General features: G+C 35.8%; 1 protein-coding gene across 1 annotated transcript in view; it reads left to right on the forward strand.

Annotated features, from left to right (window-relative positions):
* Window positions 1-19,847, forward strand: part of osbpl10a (oxysterol binding protein-like 10a) — a 101,342-nt gene that overhangs the window by 54,944 nt on the left and 26,551 nt on the right. Inside the window, exon 7 of the mRNA XM_007561435.2 lies at window positions 7,360-7,490. Coding sequence (XP_007561497.1) covers window positions 7,360-7,490 — 131 coding nt within the window. The remainder of the gene's footprint in view (window positions 1-7,359; window positions 7,491-19,847) is intronic.

Raw genomic sequence — 19,847 nt, forward strand, 5'->3', positions numbered from 1 at the left:
ACATTTATAATCCAGTTATGGTGTTCAGAACAAAACCCATAATTTATTTTTTTCTTAGTAAAAAGGATTGGGTTGCATGATGATCTCCTGAATTGCTTCGGAGTAACACTTAAATTTGTTTGGTGCTTCAGTTTCACATTTCAGAGGAAATGGTTTTACAGTTCACCTTCATAAACTGATTATTGGCTTTGATGCAATATCCATTTTGGGCTTTTATGTATTTGAAGTTCTTCTTCCAGTGTGAAACAATCAGACAACAAGCAACTGACTTTTAAAAATAACTATTTGGTGCATAGGTTGGAATTTATTGGTTGATTTATTGGTTCATCAAAAAGTCCAATCTGTGGATATTTAAACACTTTTTGGGATAATTGGTGTTTATTTAAACTGGTTGCTTTCCTGGTGCAGACAGAAGCTAAAAATGGTTCGCAATTCGGTTTGAAAGTTGCCAGTGTTTAATGTCATCCAACCAGAAGCTCGTAGACGAAAATTGACTTCTTGTCAATTTCGACTGGATGAAAATGTTTGAATGAAAAGTAATCGCAATATTTTAACGAAGCATTTTCCATTTGATCTTATCAAATAAGGCAAAAACAACTGATCTTTTCATATTAAGGATCTAATTGAATTGTTGTGAATCTAAGATGTTCATCCAACCAAAGTGGAAACGGTGAAGTTTCCACAGCAATTCTTTTTCTGAATCCCCAAACCAGAAAGTTGTTCACGTTTGTCTCTGACCCTTAAGAAGGTAATCTTGCATCTGTGTTTAGGAGGTGGGGAAACGTTCCCACCCTGAATCTGCCCTTCCTCACCGTCTTCTGGTCTTCTTTTTGCGCCAGCCGTTGCCGTGCCCTGCAGGGGGTTGTGTGGAGTGGGACCGCCGGGCCGCAAGTACAAACCTCTTTCTTCCTTCCGCTGCCTTGCTGATGAGTCCCGAGGGGGTCCGGCTGCGCCCCATTTTCGGCATGTACCCTCCACACCTCAGTGAAGAGTACCTTGTTAGGATCCTCAATTTTGCGAGTTGATCGCGGTGGCGTGCTTCACCAGCATGGGCTGCATCCCGACTTCATGCAGCTGATGGCGGGAGTTGCAAGAGAGGCGAATGGTTCACGCAGGAAAGCATTCCCAAGCATGAGGTTGCACTGAGTTTGGCTGGCACGTTGGTTCCTCAGATCACCTGTTGCTCCCTCAACAAGCAGATCAACCCATTGGAGTCGGCTCTGGTTGTGTCAAAGAGTAGAGAACTAAATTTGCACAAAAAAAAAAAGAAATAGAAATAAACCTGCCAGTCAAAAAGCAGAGAGCAGATCTTAAGGTAAAGCAGCGGAGGATCTTTGCTGCTCCCTCTAGCTCTTTCGGATCGCTCCGGTTTCCCTTCTGCCAATGCTGAAAAGAGCTTGATGCGACGCCCTCCCCCCACTCCCACCAGCACACAGAGCATTTTCCTTTAAGGAAATGACAATCCATAAAGGAAACCTACTTTACTTTGCAAACCTGTCCCTGTTGCAACCTGACAAACTCAAGGGAGAATTTATCTAACTAAAATCATTTCCTAGGAAAGTAACTTTGTAGTTACAGGATTATGTACTCTGACCTGCAATCACTGGCCAGAAATGGAAGTTAAAATCAATTGGAGAGATTTAGTGCATGACAATTTTTTTGCATTGTTTGATTTGTTAGGCTTTTTGTCCACTTGCATGCCTCTATCCAACAATAACATTGGATAGCTCCTGCTCATCAATTAACTCTGGTGCTTCATGGTGACTTACAAACATCCCAGTCAAGATGTTTATCCCTGATTCCAATTAGACTGATTAAAAATCGGAAACTGACCACGTTCCAGCAACAATGCATTAAGCTCACAAGACTGAGACTAAACTTGAGCTAAACTTAAGAGGAAACCAAATTTCAGCATGTTTTTGTTTTCACAAGTGAAGGTTTTATAAATCACTAACTGCTTTTAAAGAGAATTCCTGTCAATGATTTGTTAATATATTACAGGTTTTTAACACTTATATGGTACTGCTGGTTCTGAGCAAACATTTAACAGGAGAGGAATCAATATAGATTCAAAAGACAAGGATTTATGGAAATAGTTGAAAAATCTAGAATTTAGTTTTATATTTTGTTCAATTTAGGTATGGAGAATATTTTTTAAAATTGTCCTTTGGAAAATCTTCCCTTTTTTATACAATAAACTCTCATAATGCTTAATAAATTAGGGGTGTTTTTCCTTTAATTATATTTAAATGACACACTTCAGTTTTGATTTGTCATATCTCAACTTGATTTTAATATTTTATATCATCAGTATTTAGTTTGTTGACTAACTACAATGTTTGCAGTCTAAACGACTCTAGGCAAATCTTTTCAGTTTGACCTGGACCTGTGGCTCTTAAACTGGGCCTAAATGCCAAACAAAACCCTGCTGCGTTCTGTTCTTTATAAAATGGTACAAAACTCTTCTCTGCTGCGTGTTTTCAGATGTTTTCCTGCTGCCACACACTTGACTTTAAAAACAGAAAAAGGTGATTGACGGCTTCTGCAGCACTCCAATGCACGCCGAGGAGAAAACGTAATCATCTGAAGTAGATGTGCTGGAGCAGAGTCACGTCTCAAACATGAAGGATGGTGGGAGCAGGGATGAGAACCGCAGCTTCAGAGAATCTGCGTCTAGTACAGCAGACTTGTTTACAAGTTCAAGAGTCCTGTATTTTGAATTAAAAAAGATTTGAGAAGAGAATTGGAAAATCAGAACCGAATTTCAGCTTCATTTGTTTTGATGATTTGGGAAACCTACAGATCATGAGCGCAAATGAGCATTTAACCAGCTAAAGGTTAATATTTTATATTCAAAGATCCAGGATGTTCTATAAAGTCTGTCTACATTTAGAAATCTGAGTGTAGGAAAAGATTAAAAATGCATATGAATCCTAATCATTCAATGTAGCATAAAACTATTTGTGCCCATGTTGGCAAAATGCAACAAGCCAGATAAACATCACTGACCCTTCAGGTGAACTCCATTAAAACTTCCTGGTTGTTCCACCAAATATTGGTTTCTGAACTCTTCCTGAGTTAAAACATTAGTTTTGTTGTTTCTAAATGAACATTAACTTGTTTTCTTTGCATTATTTGAGGCCTGAAGGCTCGGCATCTAAAGAGTAAAATCAGAGAAACTGATCATTTTAAGTGGTCTTTTCATTTTTTCCAGAGCTGTATATGTTTTTTTTTTTTATGTTTGTCTTAAGCAGATGTAATGTGGAAGACCTAACAAAATATAGATTTATTACAACTTTTGATTGAGTTATTAAACTAAAAGTAATTATTGTAATTGTTTTCAATTCAGTTTATTATTGTGGCAGCTCACAACAAATGCCATTTCAAGGTATGTGACTGGAAAATCAATGTTTTGTGTTCTCATCGTTGCGTCATTGGGAGACGATGGCTGTAGTTGGCTAATTCATTTCATAGTCCTGAGAGCCTATAGCTTTGTAACTTGCTGCTTTCTGTGCATTCCTAATGTTTGTTAGAAAACGGCTGCAGCTCATCTGGTAGCCACAGATGGCGATCAGTTGAGCAACAACAGAAAATGCACAATAAATAGAAACGTTTGTGTCCAATTTGTTTCTAAAATAGTATTTCACCCTAAAAGTATATCAGAATTAATTTCACATTCATATACATAATTGTGGAATATAAACCTCTCACTATACCTGTACCTAGAAGTCTGTCATAAAAAGCTAACTTCTATCAACTATCAGCATCTTTAAAACTCCAAATATCATAAATAACCTTTTTTTTAATAAAAATTACATCTTGAACTCTTTAACTTTTCACTCACCTTCTTGCACAGCTTTCTGTTAGCGCCTTACTTTGACCTGACAGCAGATTCACTATCTTCTTCACACTTTTCAGTTCAGCTGACGGACGCAGGCTGACCGGCGTGTCAACACCGTTTGGCTTGCACTGATGGGCATCAGGATAGGAACCGCATCGTGCATCACACCTTTCACACCATTTAAGTGAATGATGTGGACAAGAGAAGGGATTTCAAATAAAATAAATCCTGCGATGTGGCCGCAAAACTTTAAAATGAGAAATATTTAGATTATGTTTAAGTCAAATGTGGATTCAAGTGTCTTAAATGGATCGTTGTGGATTCTGTTTCATGCAGAAGACACTAAATAATTATGTTTTAACCAAGACAAATGAATTTAGATGAGAGTTTTGGGTTCGCTCTACGATGGCTGGATACTAATTACACAGCAGAGTGTCTGTGATCTAACCTTTGTCACTACATTTACTAATTTTTTCAGTCCAATACAAAAACGCTTGCCTTTTCTACTTGTTACGCTAATAACAAGTAGAAAATTTTAAAATATTAACGATATCAGATCAGCCTGTCAGATTATCCAGCAAATGCAGTGAAATAGAACAAACATAAAATAATTATTCAGATTGCACCAACATCCGTTTCATGACTACGAATTAAAGTTTTAACATCTGCCTTTATGTTCACTAAAGAGTCAACTCTTTGACAACTTTTAACCTCCAGTGGTTTAAGAGTGTAAGGATTAAATTTTAAACCCATTTTTCAGCGTTTATAGGGAGAGTTCATTAAATGCAATTTAAAAAAAACCTTTAAAATGGAGACTTTTTGTTTGTCTTTATAGGTCTGGCTGCTGGTGATGCTCTAAAAATGCAATTTTAGACCCTCTTGAACATGATGGTCTTCTTTTTCTCCAGATCTCAGTCCAGTTGAGCTGAACGCTCAATATGCAGCAGGGGTGGGATGCTAAAAACCTTTGAAAAGCATTTATGAAGAATTGAAGCAGTTTGAATCCTGAAATTGCTTCAAAACCCTAAAAAGAGCTATTAAAGCTAGCTAGTGAAGTATCTTGTAAGTTTGTAAAATTTTCCATTTTGTTTGGTTTGGTGCCAAATTTCTTACCCTCGTGTGCAAGTTTATTCCACCCAAAAATGGGACAAATATATCAGGAGAATAAAAACAATCATAATCTCTTCAAAATGTGTTTTATTCTACCAAGAAATAAAGCAAATAGTGCATCAACAATACAGAGAGCTACTTTATGGTCCCAGAACTGCTCCACTGATGCAGAACCACAGAGAAAATGTCATTTAAATGTACCATATCGACCACATCTGGGAGTCCTTAAATAGAACAGACACACTTAGTGAGCATGTGCACCGTGTGCTTACAACACACAGCAAACAATTATTTCTGAAATTCAAGATGCATCAGACAGACGGTGCTGCTGCGGTGCGGCTGACCCAAAAGTAGATGAATACCAGCATGTGTGAGACACATGAAGGTAGGAAAAAATCATCTTGAACAGATAGCAGTGTTAAAAAAATAAATGTGCAACAAAACAGCAAAAATCTAAAACACAAAAAGAAAAACAGTTATCTTTTGTGTTTTGCATAGCCTCGTTGTTTCTGTTTTTCTTTTTCAAACACAGACCTCATGTTTGGGTTTACATGGTTGCCTTTTATTAATAGTGTTTATACAGGCTTCTTTGTTTCCATTCCATGACATTTAAAAGGTCACCACATTTTTTCAAATCCCATTTGCTTCAGAGCAAATACGTTCTGCTGCGCCTGCTGTGCACGGCTGCTTCTAGAGGCGTTCGATGAAGCCTTTTCCTTACTTGCAAGCTTTTCCAACATGATTACCAAACCGCTGCCTTTTCATCTCAGACTTTCACTTCACTTTTTTTTCCCAGAAGGATCCTGACATAATTCCCAACATAAACGCATCATTTACTCTTAAATATTCTCACATTTTGTTACAGTTCTAGTCACACGTTACCTCCAGAATGAATAACAAAGCCTTGCAAAAGAACTTTTTCACGTTTAGTTATGTTACAAACAATACTTCTGTATTTACAAAAAAATCTCTGAAAAATGTGGTGTGCATTTATTTTTAATTTAACTGAGTCAATACTGCTTTGCTTTACTCATAAGAACTCAAAGTTTTGCTCATAATCTTCACAAAGCAGCTCAAACTCACTCAGATTAGTTCTGAACAGCAACATTTTCAAGTCCTGCCCCAGATTCTCAATTTGTTTTGGATATGGACTTTGACTAGGCCATTGTAGCACATAAAAAGGGTCTTATGGATGCTGTGTTTACCTCCATACATCCTCTCTTCTTTTGATTGTTTTCCTTGTCTGGAAACACATCCCAGACTTGTAAGTTTTCAGGTGAGCCACCCTTGTTTCAGTTTGAGACAGAGCTCTGTGAGGATATTTTATAATCTAAACCTTTATTATTATTATTATTATTATTATTCTTTTGTGTTTATTTTGACTTGCTCTTCATGATGCTAATTGTTTACAGATGTTTTTAATCTAAGAAACCTCTGAACAGCTGAATTTATAGTGAAATTAAATTACAAACAGCTGGACTCTGTTTAATAGTTACTTGACATGTAAAGGGAGTTTATTGGATTAGAATTTATTTGGTAATGTCAAAGTAATAGGAACGAGATATATGTATGCATAACCCTGTTGCAATTAATCGGTTAATCATGTGATGAATTAAAATGAACTCTTTGATTTCCATTTGGAAAAATATAGATCTCTACTTTTGGTTGTGTGTGGTTTTATTTCTTTATTATTTTTGGTTGTGTTTTATATCTTCCTGTTCCAGTATTAAGTATACAAAATTAACATTTGTTGATGTTTGATAGGGTGGTCTTGCATTATTATCCCATTAAGTTACTTTAAAATGGTCTCAGAACAACAATATTATCGTTTATTGCAACAATAACTAGGACAATTAATTGTCCAGAAAGATGATTATTGTGACAGGCCTTCATTATGCAGACTACGTTGTTTTAGATTTTTATTTGTAAACTAGATGAAAAATAATTTGTCCTTTCTCTCTTTGCTTCATTTTCATGCATCAAATATCCATAAAGTTGTTAGTTTTGGTTGTACTGTGAAAAAGTTCAAAAGATGTACTTTTGCAAGGCGCCGTTTCATTATTGCTGGACTGAAGTCAAGTTTGTTGAGTCATAGTAACAGGTATGACTCGACAGTCATAGTGGATATGCCACCCAGTCAGTCTAATATCAGAAATGAAACAAACAATTTTGCACTTAATTTCCTGGTGTCTGAGCTCCATCAGTCATCTCACACCTTTTAATCGTGAATGTCAGATGCAAATGGAAGATAGCGTTATGAGTTTTCTCCGTTGTCTCTTATGATTCCATCAGTGCAAAGCCAGCTGTGAATTTCTGTCCTGCCTTTGTCATTCAGTAGCTCGACAGCAGGGTCTGATGCTGCTTTTCCGGGTTTTTCTTCCTTTTTTTTGTTTTCCTTTTTGATGCAGATGGTGTTCCTGTGTGGACTGTACCAAAGTCGCCCTCAGGCGAGCAGCTGAAGAACGGAGGTCTGACTCCTCTACAATCAACCGAGCGCTCCCCGGCCCTCAGGAAAAGGAGTCTGTCCCCTGGTGCTGAGGTGAGAGTCACGATGTCCCACTTTCACTTTCTCACCTCTGGATTCAGTCTGTCATCTTGGTTTGGCGCGTATTGTCTAAAACTGCTGCCATATTACCTTCTGTGAAAACAGTTGTTAAAGGAAATCATTTTTCAGTTGTTTTTGAAATTTAAATTGGGGAAAACATCTCATCTGCAGGTTTTTATGAATGTCTTTGTTGTGCTATCTTGCCCTGTTGAAGTTTAATAGTTGGAGAGAGGAAACCTCTGTTTTTTGACAGTAAGTAAATGCTTTTTGGTGTCTAGAAAACAAGTTGCTTCAAAAACCTCCTGAGTCACTGTCGACAGATGCACTCTGCTATAACCTAGCAACACCAGCCAGACCCAGGCCTGTTACTTAGTAACCTAAGCAGAGGTCCAGCACATTTGCTCAGCTGGTTTTACTGCTGTAGTCTCTGTACAATGGCTGCTGGAAAAGACAAGTGTTTTGTTGTTGACTTACCATTCAGATACCACTTGCTGCATTCTTGTTGGCTGTGCAGGAGGTTTCACTTCTACTTTTCAAAGATGTAATAATGGTGTGTGTTTGCAGCCATTTTCATGTGCGAGTGTAAACATTGAGTTGGGAGGGGCCGTGGCCAGCAGCACTTTGTTTGGATTTAAAGTGACAAGACGCCCTAAAACAGCTCATTCTGAAAGGATCTCAATTATCCAAGAATGAGTTTGTGCAAGAAATGTAATGAACATGTTTTGTATAGACCATAGACATATTCTAACCTGTTCAAGGAAGCATGACAGGTCACCTTTAAAAGTTGTTGCTTGTATTTAATGTTTTGTCCATATTTATATAGGAAGGCTATTTAAGTTTAAAAAGCCGGAGTCTTTGGCTTTCTAAGATTTTTTTTTACAGAAATCATAACATAAAAACTACTTTTAAGATTTAAAATGTTCCAGTTGAACAAATCTGACAGTGTTAAGGAGGAAAGGATTTCTTTCCATCTCTTGTGGCTGTGGTTGAAGCCCAGTGAGAGAAGAACTCATCTGCTGTGGAGGTTTTAGCAGAGCAGCTGTCAGAGAAGTGGGTCACACAGTATAGAGGTGGGACTGAGCTGATCCCAGGAGGTCCTCACACGTTCCTCCCTCACTGTCTGCTGCAGAAATGGGCTGTCACAGTCTGGACCACCCTGGGTCACAATCAGAAAACAGTGACAGGTGACGGTGGCCTGTTGAAAGCTGGATGTCCTCCTTTTGCTTCACAACCATCCACATGCAAAAGTCACATCTGTAAAAGACGGTTTTACACATTTATGCCTGATCATGCTTATGTTAATCCACTGACTCCTATTTTCCTCTGTAAATGTTTAGTTTAGTCAGTGATTGATGTGCTGAAAACTCCTGTTGTGATTTACAGTTTCGATGCGACATAATTTAGTATTTTTAATATTTTAATATCGTCTCTGTAATCTGGCTTTAATTTGCAGGATGTCAGCACATCCTTTAAAAGTCTTAAATTCATGTATCTAAAATTAAGGCATTAAAATGTCTTAAATCCATTTAAAAAAATGTAAGTTGGCCTTAAATAGGTTGATCACAGGTTTTAAATTTGCGGTCGTAGGACTATTTAAGCTCATAATCTATGTAATTTATTTTTTCAGGCAAATCTTTGAGATGCAGACATCTTCATTGTGTTTGAGGCAGTTAGCACTTTTGCTAACTATAGCTGATAATATACCCTCGCTAGCTATCTGTTTTGCGTCTGTTTGATAACCAGTTTGCTAGACAGAGTTTGTCTTTACCAGTGGCTCACTTTTGTTGCTAACTCATACGATGCTACATTTACTCTGTACAAAAAATCTTGGCACTATTACTTTAGGAAATATATTATTTTTCTTTGATACATTTCTGTCATGATGCAGGTCTTAAATTTAAATCGGAATGGTTTTAAAATTATCTTAAAACAATCTTAAAATTGTAGTGAAGCCTTGATTTAATTGTGTTGATGTTTTTGCTTTTTTTGTGATGCTTTTATTAGTAAAGGGTTTGTTTTTATAATCAAGTTTATTTACAAATATTGCAAAAACACAAACCCCAAATTTCCTCATCTTTTTTTTTCAAATAGGGAACAACATTCTTGTTAAACAGAAGACTTAGATGTGACAATTCAAGTCACTGAAATAAATGAGATGACTCTTACAGACACTTGGCCAAGAGCCACTGGCTATCAGCATTTTTCAGACTTCAGAGAGGATATTTGTTGCCTCACTCAAGCAGAAAATTAATGATTGCCGACCAGAACCTGGTCTATTGTTGCTCCTAATTGGACAACAACCACCTGTGCTGAGTGGCAAATTAGTTGTTGTTTAGCATAACTGAAATCGCCGTCTCGTTTCAGCTACAAACTCTAATTGGTGCAGAAATCACATTTAATAGATTAATGTTTATATGATGATTTAATTGAAGAATAAAAAGCTTTTCAAGCCAGCCTGCTCCTCCCAGCCTGGTGTGAAAATATAATTGCCTCCCTTGTTGAATCGTGAATTTCTTGTGACTAACCACGTTCTTTGGTTCAATTTAATAAGCTGCATTCATGACTGATTTCAAGTCAAGGAATCCCTTAAATAGAACCTGTTTGACGACCGACTCGTCACGTCCTGAAGAACTTCATGAAGAAGTGAGGAACAAAATGACGCTACTAAAACTTTCTGTGGACATAAAATGAACGTATCATTTCAGAACAAGAAAATCTTACTAGCAGAGGTTTGTTAGATTTTTCCAACCCTCAGATTTAACTTTATTGTCCTGCTGAAAAACCAATCTAAAATACCTCACCTCTGAATGGCTCACAAAGCAGTAGTGGTCTAGTTAAAGTCTGGACCCCAGCTGTTGCTACCAAGGTTTTTGTACAAAGGTTTTTCCTTGAATAAATAAAAACATCTGATAAATACAGTGTGCATTTACTCCGCTTGTCTTTTTGGTTTGATAATCTGAAACATTAAAAGTGTGTAAATTTCCCAAAGGATAAATGTTTTTTTCATGACACTTTACAGCCTACATAAAGTATATTCAATGCATGACTATACTTTATTAATCCCAGAGGAAAATTCCCATGAAGAAAGATATTTAACTTTTTTTCTTGACATGAGATAAAGATTTATGTCCGACAAGTCGGCATTTTGCTGCTAGGTTGCTCTGAACGTCCCCTTGGTCAAATGTTACACTTCATCCATTAATTGTCAAAAGCCTGATGGATGCTGTTGTCAGATGTGCCGACACTCATTTCAGTCTAACTGCAAAATAAATGAGATAAGAGACGGAGGAACATTTAATCCTTGCCGTGGGATGGAAATCTGCGTTACCACTGAAAACAGATAATCTGAACCCACAGCAAGGATCAAAAACGGAGCAACATTATCTTCATTTTGTGATCAATTTCTGTTGACGTCTGAGAGAAAACCCCCCAAAAAACAAAAGAGATGAAAGAACAGTTCATGTCGGTGACTGGATTCATCTATAGACGTAAAGAATGTTTAATTTATCAGGTTTCAGACATTATATGCTTTTACAGATTTTCTAAAACAGTTTAATAGATTTGTGAGTTAATGATTAAAGTGTTATTAGGAAAATGTGCATTAAATATCTAAGACTTGTCTTAATCGCAGTTCAAACCCATATTTATTCCCACAGAAGTATTCTGAAATTGAGCTACAAATTAGGTTATTAATATTTTTGATAATATTTCAAGCGATTATTTTTCTTTCTTCTGTGATGGAAGAAATGTTTTTTTTTAGTGACAAGTGTAGATAAAGTTTAAAGTTTAATTCTGGTAAGTATCAGATTGTTTTTGTTATTTATTAACACATGAAGTCATAGAGCTGAAGGTTAATGGATTCTCTTCTCTCTCTCTTTTTTTTTTTTTTACCATAACTGTAACTAAATTTACGTCATGGCTTTTCCCATTACTGTCAGGAAAAATGACCCTGAGATGAGCGAGGAGCATTGCAGACATTACTCCACCTTGACACGGATGTTTAACTTTCAAAGTGGGATTTTTTTTTAGCCATCACCCTTATGAATAGCTGATGTCCAGTGTGAGTTATTTGAAGCTTAGCCCGGTGTGACGGGGACAGAAAGGAGAGATGAGAGCAAACTTTCTCCTGCTGCAACTTAATTCATCAAGATGATGATGATGCTTCGATAAAAACGAGGAGAGTCCAGAGTTCTGGAGTGATTTATTTAAAGTTTGCTGCACAAATACGGAGAAGTAAGTTTGCCATCTTGTGGTGATAAAAAATAACGCAGATGAAATAAAAACCTGAATTTTCGGAGCATTTTATGAACGCTATAACTGCAAACAATAAAATTAAACATGTAATTGTTGAATTCTTATGAAATTTCTTGCATAACTCCCTTGTCTGCTCATAGTGCAACTGGGTGACAATCTTCCCTGTCTGTCAGTAAAGCTTTTATCCTGTAATCTAATGAGCAGGCACGGCGTCAAGGCCTAAAGTGCATTACCTCAGAATAATGAAGGTTTCCTGTTTGAATTATGTAGCACCGCTGTGGCTTTTCATATTCAGTCCAAGTATGCAGCCAGCGGAAAGGCAGATCAGGGCTGCTGCGTGACTGTGGAGAAAATGGAGAGAAAATTGCTGCCCCTTGCAGAAATCTGCTGGCTCTATGCATGAGCAACAGCACCAGTGCATTTACTTACCATATATTCAGGCTGTCTTTCCATAGTTATGAGCTGATTTAGTGCAGCACATATAAACATTCTCAGTCACCTTCATTGACATTGATAAACGGACTGCACACCTTTCATTTTCTTAAAAATCCACCCTAAAGTCTACAGTTTAAGGTGGAATTAGTTGTACGAATGGAAAAAAAGACAATATGAGGATAGATTAGAGTTATAACACCCAGCAGCAGGAGCTAACATGAGATACAGCTAACGTGTAATATAGCCTGACAGAAGCGAGAAACTCAAATTATTTTAGAATCCCCTGATGAATTTCTCTATTTTTTTCTGTCACCAGCAGGGGGCAGCAAAGTAACCCCTGCCCTTTTGTTTTGTCTATTTCTGCTTCATGTTTCAGTAAATGAGATAAAAGACTAATAAAAACTTAAATTGTAGTGCATAGAGATATTTTTAGATACGTTTTTAGCGACATCAAACTAGAAGTTCAACATCTGAATGTGGCATTCATGGGTCACTTTGCTCTTTAGTCCTTCCTTTGTTTAGCCTTAAATCAAACACCTTTCTGTTTAATACTTTTCCAGATGATCTTTTTCCCTTCTAGTCACATTAACTCAGAAAAAAGTTAATGTTTTAATCATTGAAAGCACAAAAACGCTGAAAACATTTCCATCAAGGTGAAGGCAGAAATGTTAGTCACTGCAGAAGTCCAAACTTACTTTGTTCTTGGCTTCTAATTTAATGTTTATATAATTCAGGAGGTTTCATTATATGCTTTAAAGTTATTCTTTAGATTAGAATCAAAAATGTGTTACTGGTTGTTATCCAGATATGATTATTGACAGACTTTTGTTAAATTATGTGCAGTAGTGTTAGTGCTTTCTTTTCACTTTCAGGCATTTTTTTTTACTTGTGCTGGTCATTTTACTGTTTTGAACTCTTGCAATACAGATGCTGGGATCAGACTGTAGAGTGGTTGCTAATTCCTGGAAACCAGCCAATCACTGAATTGAAACAATTCTGCAAAGTAGAGCAGGGCAAAACGTCCTGCAGCACGTAAAACACTCCATGCCAGTTGTCGTAAATATTTAATGGCAGTTGTTGCTTCTAAACGTGACATTTTTCAGATTGGACCAGGCTGATCTGGATAGGTTTTGTTTTCTGTAAATAAATAAAACCATAATGTTAAAATATATCTTTGTTTTCTACAAGTTTTTAGTAAAAAATGTTTGATAGACAAATTTAAGTGTGATTTTAAAAACAGTGGTAAAATGAATGCATAAGGATCCAAATACTTGGAGATAACAGACACATATCTACAGAACCCGTTTTTCTGTTAAAATCCAACGTATTGAAAAACAAAAGAAAAAAATACATACATTTTTCTAAAGGCAGCTCAATGATGTCAGATTGTGCCATTTTACACTCAAGGCTACGTTGTATTCAGTAAAGTGTCGGTTTGTGCTTTTTTCTTTTACAGAAGAAAGGAAATTTCTTTCTTTAAACACCACAAGCAGTTCAGCTGGTCAAGTATAACATTGAATGTTAGTGTCTTTTATGCTATATTGTCAAAAATCAGAACAGCTCAGAGTCACAGGAAGTTGTAAGTGAAATAAGTTTATCAGTAATCTATTTCATTTTGGGACCATTAACTTTACCCAGGAACAAGATTTAACAGTAAAGACTGAGAACTCCTGCAGACCTACTTGTTCCACTGGCAGATTATCTCACTTATACTTTTTCATCAGTATTAAGGAATTAAAAGAAGCTGGAAAGTTACTGCACTTGAAATAAGACACAACCAACTTACAAGTAAGGTATCTGCACTAAATATTAGAACAAAAATACTAGTAAGATTTAGTGTTTTTACAGTGTGGTTGATGCTACAAGAACCTTCAATCACAGGACAATAATAACTATTGAGAACAATGCAGTTAAATCTTTTTTCCAGCGGTAACGGATGCATTAGACTAGGTGAACATTTCTTAAAGATATGAATGGCTGTTGTATTAAATGTTTCACATGGCTCTATGCAAACTGCAGAATGCTTCAGCTCCAACTTCCTTTGATTCAAATGCCAAACAGCGGCGCAGACCGGAAGCTCTTCAGCGTCAGCCTGGAGGCCGACTTTCAAAGCTTCTCTGACATTTAACTCGGAAAACAGAGCTAAAAAAAACAGAAACACTCAGTAACTGAATCAGTCAGTGTGTTCAAATAGCTCGCTCTTTCAGCCTGCAAGCCTTATTTATTGGAAAGTGCACAGAGACGAAGTTCACTGATTGTGTGGCTAAATGTCAGACAGTAAAGCAGGTGGAGTGTGTTTAATGTGGCTGCCTGAGAAAACAGTTTCAGAGAAAATGCCAGGAAAGTAGAAATGGAGGTCAGAGGTTAAGAGTTTAACTCAATTTTTTTTAATTCACTCAACTATATGCAGAAGGAGGCAAGAAAACAGGAAATGTGAAAATATGGGAAAAATTGAACTGAGCGTCAATGGTTTGGAGATTGAAACAAAAGAGCGATAAAGTAAAAAGTCTTGACAGCAAATTCGTCTTTTGCAGAAAAAGGTTTTTGTTTTATTTTTTATGACGACTCACTTTATGATGTTTGATTTGCGTTGCTTTCTGTGTGTATCGGTACAAAAGGTAGATTGGAGCTAACCGTCCACCCACTCGTATCTTTTTATAAAATGTTTGATTTCAGCTAAAATAATAAAATATAGACATGAAAATGTTGTTGCTTGTGGAGGAATCGGAATCATCGGGTCAAAACTAAACGAACAAGAAACTGGAATTAAATATGAATAAATCTCTGCATGCAGAAGACTGTAACATCAACATGTGACCCTGCATGGATCGGTTTAGAAAAGAATATAGCCTGTGGAAATTAATAGTTTAAATAAACTGAAGACATGGAAACTGCCTCTCTCAGGTTAAAGAAGTAAAAGAAACTTTTATCAGCGCACAGTTCACAACTTTACACATATCTTTTTTAAAACGATTAGATTTCTAAAGTTGCTACTTTAACTAAATATTCCGTCTGAAATGAGCAGGAATTGCATTTTTTTTGGAAAACATTTTTTATTCATTGTCAAAAAAGGTTTTTCTTATAATCATTGCTAAATAGTAGTAGTGACTCAGGTGAGCTTAGCCACACCTTGTTGCTAGGAAACGGTATAAAACATTGATCATGTGACCAAATAATTAGGAGGAAGGCATCATTTAATGAAGCTTGTGAAGGTAAAAACCTCGTGGGTAAAGTGTTTAAACTTTTATTTCTTAAAAAANAAATGCCAGGAAAGTAGAAATAGAGGTCAGAGGTTAAGAGTTTAAGTCAAATTTTTTAATTCACTCAACTATATGCAGAAGGAGGCAAGAAAACAGGAAATGTGAAAATATGGGAAAAATTGAACCGAGCGTCAATGGTTTGGAGATTGAAACAAAAAAGCGATAAAGTAAAAAGATAAAGTGGAATGGACAGGCAAGGTTGGCATTGCAGTGGCGTATAAAACTGTGGGTAGAGAACGGGACAGCTCTGGTGGTCTGGGCTGCCATGACTGGTCCTGGAGTTTGCTATGCTCCAAGACTGAATGCATTGCCTTACATGGGACGGGTCGACTCAATGTTAGGAATACACAGTGTCAAAAAATAGGAGTATTGCTTGACTGGAAGGTTGATACACTGAGTTATTTTAATGTCATCTGGAGGGCTGAGTCTGATTCACACCTTCTATGCAAAATGCACAAAGGAGCTCTTTGCAGGTTTCTGGTTTCAGAAAGGCTCTGTAACTTTGTGTGAAATATAATCTTTTTTTTTTTTTAAATAAATGCAAACATTTTAGTTTTAGCTCTTGTTTTAGTATGCTGTATTATTTTACATTAAGAGCACGTTTTCTATGTTGTGTTTGCTTTATGTTGCTTTACTATGTAAAAAAATAATTTGGGAGATTTGTTAAAACTTACTAATGATAAAGAAGGAGATACTTTCAAACACAACTAGCTCCAATATAAAATGTATAGTAAGAAAAACAATCTAAATAAAGATAAGAAAGATGCATTATTATGTTTTTGTACTTAGGAAACTGAATAGATTTAAGTCTAGCATTAAATCTAAGCAAAAATAGATTGGATTAAACAAAAATGTAACCTGTAATACTGTGTGAAACAATGAAGCGAAAAAACTGGATATAAGCTTCAGTATTAAAGTAAAACCAAAACATGCAGGGTCATGTCTAGAAAAAAAAGCTAGAAGTGATAATGAGTGCAATAAAAAAGTGAATTTCAGAACATGCCTGTGTTCTTTCAAATTGAAGCTATTCTTGGATGTCTTTCATCTTGTGAATGTGGTTTGTCTAAATATCTGCATTGAAGTGTTTCTACTTTAAAACTACCTGCACCTTGTACATTCCAGACACAAAATAAAGTGATGTGTGTCTTAATTAGCCACTGAACCAACAGCTTACAAACATTTCACTGATTTATCTAAAACTTATGAGGCAGTCATGTATATAATTCACACCAAATTACTGCCAACCACAGTTAGTCTGAGACAAAACTGGAACCTGGTGAAAAACAAGCTTCCAAATAGAATATCATGAACACAACAATCACTATAAAAATACCTTACATTTGCTTTCCATACTTAATCAAAGTTAAATTTTTATTCATTGAATGTAAAACTTGCTACAGTTTTTTCTGATAATTCTTCTCAAGTAATAAATTAGGACATAGGATTATAGAGGTCAAGGTAATATTACACAGTCTAGAAATGCATGCAAACTCGGCATAAAAGAACAAAATCACCACAATCTAAATTGCAATAAAAGGATCCTAGCAGTGTCTGAACTGGTAACTTATTTACCTATTGTAAATAAATTATTTATTGAGTAAATAATTGATTTACTTATTAAATAATTAACAAATATGTGGGGATTTATTGACCACAGCTTTTTTAAATAATACTATAATTTTATTGGCACTTATCTTGTCACATGAAAGATAAGAGTACTGTCTTTGTGCCGACAAGAAAACAACCTGCAGAATAATATTAATCAATCATTAATCACTTTTGTCTAGATTAATGTCAAGTTGTCATAACGAGGACATTTTGAATAATGTCAACTTTGTATTAAAAGTGTCATAATTTACCGAATGACGTTTTATGACAATATTCATGAAGGCTTATTCATGTTCATGACAGGTGTTATTCATCCACCTTCAAATAAAGTGTTACCGGCTGGGTTTGTGTAGCATTTGATTTTAACTAAATATTTATACCTGTATTTTATAAAAATAGTGGTTGACTTTCGGCATTTATTTTGAAGTATGTTGGTCCTATTTACAACTATGATTTTCATGTTCAAAAGCATTTTTTAATGTTCCATCTTATAGTAATAACTTAACAAAATTGTTTATTTGACTTCAAAACTAGAGTCAAGACTGCTTTACATTTGAAGACGTTGAAAATTTGTATAGTAAAATGCAATAAATTAGTTGTGATGTACAGAAGATAAACATTAGCAAGCTCAAGAATATGTTTTGCTCTTAGGTTAGTTATAAAGACTAGATTACATGTCAATTTATGGTCTTAAATTGCAAAATAAAGTCTGCAAATTGTTGAATGGTTTCATTTTTATATCACTTTGGATGAGCTAATTTCAAACTAAGTGTTTTGTGTTCTACAACTATATTTCCTGTGGACTTAAAATTTTGTTTTGTTTCAAAATTATGTGAAGAATATATTAAATACATTAACTTTAATATATTTTACAATATAATATATGGTATAGAGTACAGACTACAATGGTTTGGAAGACAAAAGTATTTGGAAATGTCCAAGGTTTTTTTATTTTTTAAGTTTGAGAATATATCACAAAAGACAGAATTTCAGTTTTGGGTTAGCAAAATATTGGTAAATTTGACATAAAAAAACTGTTAAATTATGGAAAATATTTTGATGGAAATTCTGGAAAAAATAAAAATAAAAATAAAAATACAGAAAATGTCCTGGTAACTTTNATTTTTTATTCATTGTCAAAAAAGGTTTTTCTTATAATCATTGCTAAATAGTAGTAGTGACTCAGGTGAGCTTAGCCACACCTTGTTGCTAGGAAACGGTATAAAACATTGATCATGTGACCAAATAATTAGGAGGAAGGCATCATTTAATGAAGCTTGTGAAGGTAAAAACCTCGTGGGTAAAGTGTTTAAACTTTTATTTCTTAAAAAAGGTTTTTTACGTAAAGTGAATGTAGTCCATCATAAGTTTCATGAGAATTGATTTTAGACCTTTATAGATAATTTAAAATTTGTTTTATATATCAATTGTGCTATTTATGAGCTACAACGTGAGGTCATAAAACTGTAGCATTTTAGTTGTGGACACAAGAAAAGTTTCAATTGAGGTAACTTGACTCAGATATTAATGTTCACTTCCCAAACAGGCTTGAAAGCATTATCTCGTTTATTTTTATTTTTTATTTTTCCTAAGCAGCAGTTTAGCTGTAATTTGTAACAATTTAAAAACAGTGACTGTACCGGTTGAATTCTGCACAACAAATAAAATCCACTTGATGAGATGTGATGAAGGATATTTAAGTTGGTGACCAAACTAAAGCTGCCTTGATCCTAAATATGAAAACTGGATCATCTTACTCCAGTCTCCCCTGTAAACGGTTACGGCTGACATTTCTGAAGCGGTGGGATCGTTAACATCGCCTTGTTGGAGGAGCTTTCTTCCCTAAGCAACCTTTAATATTTCTCAGAGCCGACGGCAGAAAGAAGCGCGAGGCCGGCTGAGTCGGCAGTAATGCAGGCGCTGCAGATCTAAAACTTGATGAAAGAACAGCAGGCAGACGGCTTCTTCTGTCTGAAAACAACAAAGAAGCAAAAACTGTACTCAGTACTAGCAACAGGGTTTCACAACCAGAAAATGAGGGCAGATTTAAGAGGACCCAGGTACTTTGTGAGGAGAGTCTAAAATGCATCTGCTACTGGGAAGTGGAATGGACAGGCAAGGTTGCAAGGTTGGCATTGCAGTGGCTTATAAAACTGGGTAGAGAATGGGACAGCTCTGGTGGTCTGGGCTGCCATGACTGGTGCTGGAGTTTGCTATGCTCCAAGACTGAATGCACTGCCTTACATGGGACGGATCGACTCAATGTTAGGATTACACAGTGTCAAAAAATAGGAGTATTGCTTGACTGGAAGGGTGGTACACTGAGTTATTTTAATGTGTCATCTGGAGGGCTGAGTCTGATTCACACCTTCTATGCAAAATGCACAAAGGAGCTCTTTGCAGATTTCTGGTTTCAGAAAGGCTCTGTAACTTTGTGTGAAATATCTTTTTTTTTTATAAATGCAAACATTTTAGTTTTAGCTCTTGTTTTAGTAGCATACGTCTGTGTATGCTGTATTATTTTACACACGTTTTCTATGCTGTTTGCTTTATGTTGCTTTACGATGTAAAGAAATAATTTGGGAGATGTTAAAACTTACTAATGATAAAGAAGGAGATACTTTGGTAACACTTTATTTGAAGGGGGTTGAATAAGACTGACATGACACTGTCATAAACATGACATAACACCTGTCATGAACATGGATTAGCATTTATGACTGTTGTCATAAAGCGTCATTCGGTAAATTACGACACTTTTAATACAAAGTTGACATTATTCAAAATGTCTTTG

The sequence above is a fragment of the Poecilia formosa genome, unplaced genomic scaffold (assembly GCF_000485575.1).
Source record: "Poecilia formosa unplaced genomic scaffold, Poecilia_formosa-5.1.2 Scaffold127, whole genome shotgun sequence".
In the NCBI taxonomy this organism is placed as follows: domain Eukaryota; kingdom Metazoa; phylum Chordata; class Actinopteri; order Cyprinodontiformes; family Poeciliidae; genus Poecilia; species Poecilia formosa.